Source organism: Ostrinia furnacalis, unplaced genomic scaffold, assembly GCF_004193835.3.
Source record: "Ostrinia furnacalis isolate ACB-3 unplaced genomic scaffold, ASM419383v2 OfSCF7238, whole genome shotgun sequence".
Classification (NCBI taxonomy): Eukaryota; Metazoa; Arthropoda; class Insecta; order Lepidoptera; family Crambidae; genus Ostrinia; species Ostrinia furnacalis.
The window spans coordinates 152,717-158,724 of NW_021137477.1; the positions used below are offsets into that span (position 1 = coordinate 152,717).

The 6,008-nt window shown below is 35.3% G+C and overlaps 1 protein-coding gene across 1 annotated transcript; it reads right to left on the reverse strand.

Moving 5' to 3' along the window:
* Positions 1 to 1,731: 1,731 nt before the first annotated feature.
* DCP1 (decapping mRNA 1) lies at positions 1,732 to 4,404 on the reverse strand. The gene has a single exon (XM_028319516.1). It carries the CDS (start codon positions 4,340 to 4,342, stop codon positions 3,059 to 3,061), a length of 1,284 nt encoding a protein of 427 aa, XP_028175317.1. The 5' UTR covers positions 4,343 to 4,404; the 3' UTR covers positions 1,732 to 3,058.
* Between the last annotated feature and the right edge of the window lie 1,604 nt (positions 4,405 to 6,008).

Sequence of the window (6,008 nt, forward strand, 5' to 3'; positions counted from 1 at the left end):
TTTTAAGTTTTCCTCTAGCTACCTACTTATTTGAGTAATATTGAAAAAATCTACCTACGACTTAAAAGCAAGTATGTTGTATTTTAATGTGTATCTTTATGTCCCAAGTGGTCAAACTCAAAGCAAGGTATATACCAGAGGTGAGACTTGGAAATGTGTAATGTTTTCTTCTGCCAAAAGTACTCCTAGCTCACACTATCCCATGTTCATATGAACATTCTGAACCTTTGCCAGGCTACACACGCGGGTTGGACGTGTTGTTCATACTATTTATAAAGTTTTGTGTCCACACTGGCACCCGCGTGCGTTTCATATTATACAGGGTGTTTGGTAAATGGGTATATGAGCCGACACTAGCCCATGTTAACATGGTCATATAAATGGTATGGTGAAGTCAGAAAATTGATATCTTCAGTTTAATTATTTTAATTTTCATACAAATCGGATTTTATAACATTTATTTTGTATGAAAATTAAAAAAAATAAAATGATGATATCAAATTTCTGACTTTACCATAGCATTTATATGAACATGTTAACATGGTCTAGTGTCGGCTCATATACCCATTTACCTAACACCCTGTATAAGGTCACCTCCAAAAGACATACGAGATTTAAGGGACTAATAAAACATTTAAATTAAATTGTTTTAGATAATACATATATATATTTTTACAATGCTAGTTTTCGAGATTTTTTGATGTTATGACGAGTGAACTCAAGTCACTCGAAGTGCTCAGCGCGGTTCCGGAGGCATGGATGGCATCGATCGTGCCAGACAGTGCATCCGTGTACAAGGACGTCACGTCCAGCAGCTTATGTAAATAATGTGAAAATGACAGAGGGCCGATAAACCAAATTAAGTACAGGAAGCTCTTAACCCTTAAATGCNTTTAAAGCAGCAAGAGCGGCCTCAATTTCCTTTTCAGATAGCGAGCCAAACATGCTGAAAAGAAAAGACAAATAAGCAAACCATAGAACAATTTTATGGCATAAACGCATGGTGTAGACATTTGGCTACATACACAAAAATCAAGTCGAAGGCACATTCGGGATCGATTACCAAAAAAATAAGTTATAATAATGAATTCTTACATTATTTCTAACACGCATGTATTTTTTTCCAATCGTTTTAGCAATTAATTCTCACTGAATCCGAAATTGAAATACCACAAATTTTAACACTACCAATTTTTTCTCTTTCGCAATCGCTACGTCAAATATCGGTTATTTTTTTTTTCAAATCTACCTTCATTTGCGTTTTTTTTATTTTTATTATGATGTTTTCTATGATATTAGCATACGTTCAGAAACGCTTATAAAATGTGTTACTTTTTATAATTAAAAAAGTAGTTCGTAGACATATGGCAACACTATGCATTTAAGGGTTAAAAATATTACATTTAGTTTGTTAGGAAAAGTAAAAACAGAAACTAGCCTATTTTTTTGGTTAATGCTAAGGTCCAATTTTTCTAATATAATTAGATGCCCTATTAAAATTTCGTCTGTCTTTTGGAGGTGACCTTATATTAGTAGGTACTGTGTAGGTACAGTCAGCGTAAAATAGTTCGTGGACACCCAAGGTAGGTAGCCATTGGTTGTGTTATAAACTTTTTGACCACGTTTTGTCACGAACTATTGGACGCTGACTGTACAACGCGCCGCGACGCGTGCTCAGTCTGGCCAAGCACTAAACGAGGTACATATTGGGATTGAAATAAAATAGTGAAATAGCTCTTGAACTCTTTAATTTGACTTGATGATGATGATTAGAATTTTGTCCAAAATTGTCAATTACTGATGCTATCATTCAAATGTAACAGAAACTTTTTAGGGAGCACCCAAAGTATCTAAATTCGTTATTAGCTGTATCACACAAAATCACTAGTGCAGCTGTATAGTATTATCCTGTAGGCCAATTTTATTACAATGGTGATGGGCAAATTACTCCCTATTAATCACTATAACAATGTCCATATTTTTAAATATAATTTTACACTGGTTTTATAACATTCAGGTCCTACATAGTTTTAGTTAGACCATTACTTTTAAGTAGATGTTTAAATCAATGCAATCAAAAATACATTTTCATTTTATGGGCATCAATAAAATAAAATGAAATCTATACCACATACTGAGTAATCCTCATAACTTTACTTTTCACAACATTTTCTGTAAGAAAGTGTATAAAACACTATCAAGTTAAATTATTTTATTCTTAGGAGAAATGAAACTTAGAAAAATGTTTCTCCCTAAATGTAAATGTGTATGAAAATTTTTATACCGGTAACAACTTGTTTTGTCTTACTTTATCAACATTAAAGCCCATTTCAATTCAGAAAATCAGTTTTATGAGAAAACAAAACTAATAATTTATACAATATGAAAGTACTGAAACCTAAGCGGGAACTGATAAATTTTAATGAATTAAAAACATTTCACGTATACAATAAAACTAAAAAAACTGATGCATAAACTACTAAGGAGTACTAATGAAATTATATTTTTTGTAAAGAAATAGCAAATTTTTGCAGTCCTTATAACAATACAAACAAATGTTTACCTTCAAAATTATGTCCTTATTTTCAAGAAGTTCATTGCAACTAAAATATTCACAAAGCCACTATCTCTAATTATCTCCAGGAGACAATTTAAATATCATACTTTAAAAAAAATAAGTAATTTCAATGAATTTCATATTATTGAAAAATCTATTATTGCAATGAACTCGTAGTTAAAACTAAACTAACCAGTAAGAAATGTAGTCTTTAGTTGACTGATTCAAGCTGAAGCCAATACATATAATATCACAAACGATCGCTCAAGAGATATCATTTAAATGTCAGGCTGACTACAGACAATCCATCACTAAAATTCATTCTGGATACAGATTTAAATGATACAGTCAAAGGTTTAAAACTTATTTAAAAATACTCGGTCGAAACAATGAGTTACTACAAAACTATAAGGTCTACATTTTAGTGGATTTATACCTCAAATTACAACTGTACATCGTGAGCAACTGGCAATATCAGCTGCTTGTCCAAAAGAATGAATTTTATGACACAGAGAAAGCCTTTTCTGAAAAAGATTTTACATAGGCTTCATGTAACTTGTTCACAAAGTCAGCATCATGTTTTAAAAGATAATTAAAAGCTTGAAGAAGCTGGTTTCTAGTGAGAGGTTCAGGGGATGGTTGGATGACATCTGCTCCGGAACTAGCGGTGAACATAGTCGGCGGCATCAGAGCCGGTTTCTGCTGGGAGTTCAGAGTGTTGATCAATGGATACATCCCCACGTCATCCATCTTGCTTCCATTAAAACTGCTGGCGGAGAGGCTCACATCCTGAGATTGATTCAAGTATGAAGCCAACGGTGACGTCGGCTTGGGCGACGATATGTGCATCAAGTTGATATCTAGATCTAATGGATTCGGACCATTAGTCTCAAGAACATCTAACGTCTGCCCCTTTTTCAAACCTGATATCCTCTGCTGGCTCGGCTTTTCAATCGGTGTAGATTTTAACTGATAACTGCTACACTGCCGGATAGAAGAATCGGTTAAGCTTCCATTAGAGCTTTGACCTTCTTGAGGAGTAACAGAGCGTTGTTGTTTCTCTATATGCTCGACAGAGTGGGCCGGGTTGCTCATGAGCCTCTGCAGTAGCAGGGGCGCCTCGCGCGCGTCGGACTGCCGGGGCCCGAATATCCCAGGAGACGGCAAAGCGGACACAGACGGTATTTGCGAAGACGCGCCGCTTCCGGCCTTCGCGAAGAAGTCCATCACACTCTGCGACGCCATGTCTGGTGCTCGCGCCGGGTTAGATTCCGCCTTGTTACCTTGCCCCTTGTTGGAGTTGAAATCGTCTTGCGCCTTACTCAGCATGCTAAATATATCGACGGGTGCGGACGGCGTCGAACTGTACACAGGGTTCGGCTGCGCCATGTTTTCACCGGGAACTTGCTTCACGGACTCCTTCACCAAGGAATTCAATTTCGTAGCTACTCGAACACACTCGTCCTTATCGTAAAACCATATGCCGTAGATGCGACACTTGGCGTTTCTATACAACAGAAACGGTGCCTTCAATTGTAACTCTATTCCTTTAGACACTGGTTCAATTAAATTATTCGTACTCAATCTGTTCATAATCACCAAACTGTGATACGGCTCCCCATTTCTACTGTACACAAACAAAGCACCCTCAATATCAGTTTTCTCCCATTCGTTTTCTTCGAATGTATAGAGCGCAACGTGGGTAGCACTGTCAATTATTTCTCTAGCGTATGGATCTGCCCTCTTTAAAGCAGCGAAATTCATACGTAGACCGGTGTCAGCCATTTTATAGCAATAAAATACGAGTTTTTGTATAGCAACCTAGCATCACAGCAAAATGACAAGAACGAATAATCCATACTCTCTCTCATCTGTGGAATAATCTCGCCATATTGCAACGAGTGTTTCGTTTCATGAATTTTCACTATGAACAATAAATATATTTTTCTACCTCCTTTTATTTATATGTTTTTATTATAAAACCAAATTACACCATATGTGTATATAAATGTTAATTTAATATAAAATACAAGATTGGCTTGAGTAAAACATAATTACAAAGTCTGTACAAAGACGCGTGAGGAACAAAACGCAATTTAGCTTTCGTATGATGATAAGTGACGTCAGCAGTCAGCATTTTCACGATGAATTTTTGAGAACTCGATAGCCGTATGTCGATAATTCCCGGTGATATTATGAAAAATAAAATACCCATTAAATGTACCCTCTAAAATGAGTAGGTATACTTGTTTTCTTTTTATGTGTGTTAGTCATTTTACTTATTGCTGTTACACATTCGCAATTTAAATTGTCTTAAGTAAGCTCATTTTAGGCCTCAATATTACCTACCAAACCGAACAGTAGACCTATGTATAACAAGACGACGATTAAAATATAGCTAGACCCCAGGCAGACAAGTTTATATATTTTTTAAAAAAGAGTGAGACTATTTTTTAATGCAAATCTATCAGAACTAAATTATGTTAACAGGACCTAACCTAACCTAACCAAACAGAGATTATTCAATTTTTTAAATATCCGACCTGGGAATCCACCAACCCAAAGACTCCCGGATCGAGATTTCAACTCTCTTATCACTAGACCAAATCGCTCGCGTCGTGTTTTTATATTCAACATTTTATCGATAATGTATACAATGTCCATCCTTATTATAACCTAAACGGCTGAATCGAATGTCAATAATAATGTCATTTGTGAGTTTACGCGTGTTGATGTCGGTGGTGGTTTCAAATTAATAAATTAAATACTAACTTTTCTCATAACTAATAAGCATAAAATTAATATTTTAATAATATTAAACTAGATTACCTTGTGTTCTATAAGTTTTGGCGTCGTTTATAGTTTCTACCGGCTGTATAAACACGTTCAAAGTTTTTAAAAGTTAGTTGTAAATAAATTGTTTTTCTACGATGTCCGAAGCCAATGTGCTCGTAATTGGTAGCGGAGGCCGAGAGCATGCCTTGTGCTGGAAGTTGGCCGACTCCCCGTTCGTAAAGCGTATTTACTGTGCACCTGGAAGCGTCGGCATTTCCACCACGAATAAAGTAGAGAGTGTAGATCTAGACATCAATGATTATCCGGTAAGTTTCCAATTGGAATACGTTTTTGGTAATATAATCAGGAAAATATGTAAATTTTGCGAATATCGTAAACAATGTCAAATGAATCAACAACTAGTTTATTCTAAATTCCATATTTTTTGTGCTTTCTAGAATTTAACTGGCAGCATTAAGTTAAATAAGTTTCAGAGTTTTAAAAGAGTTTAAACTATTTTTAAAATATTTGCTACCATTTACCTTAATTTTTAGTTTCCGAGATATTTCGGCACTGTTGCAAGTGCCATGGTGACTATAAAAGTTTAAAACAATATATTTTAAGCTCAAGTCCCTTGTTGTGCTAAAAGGCCTTGTAAAAGCTACTGAACTTGTTA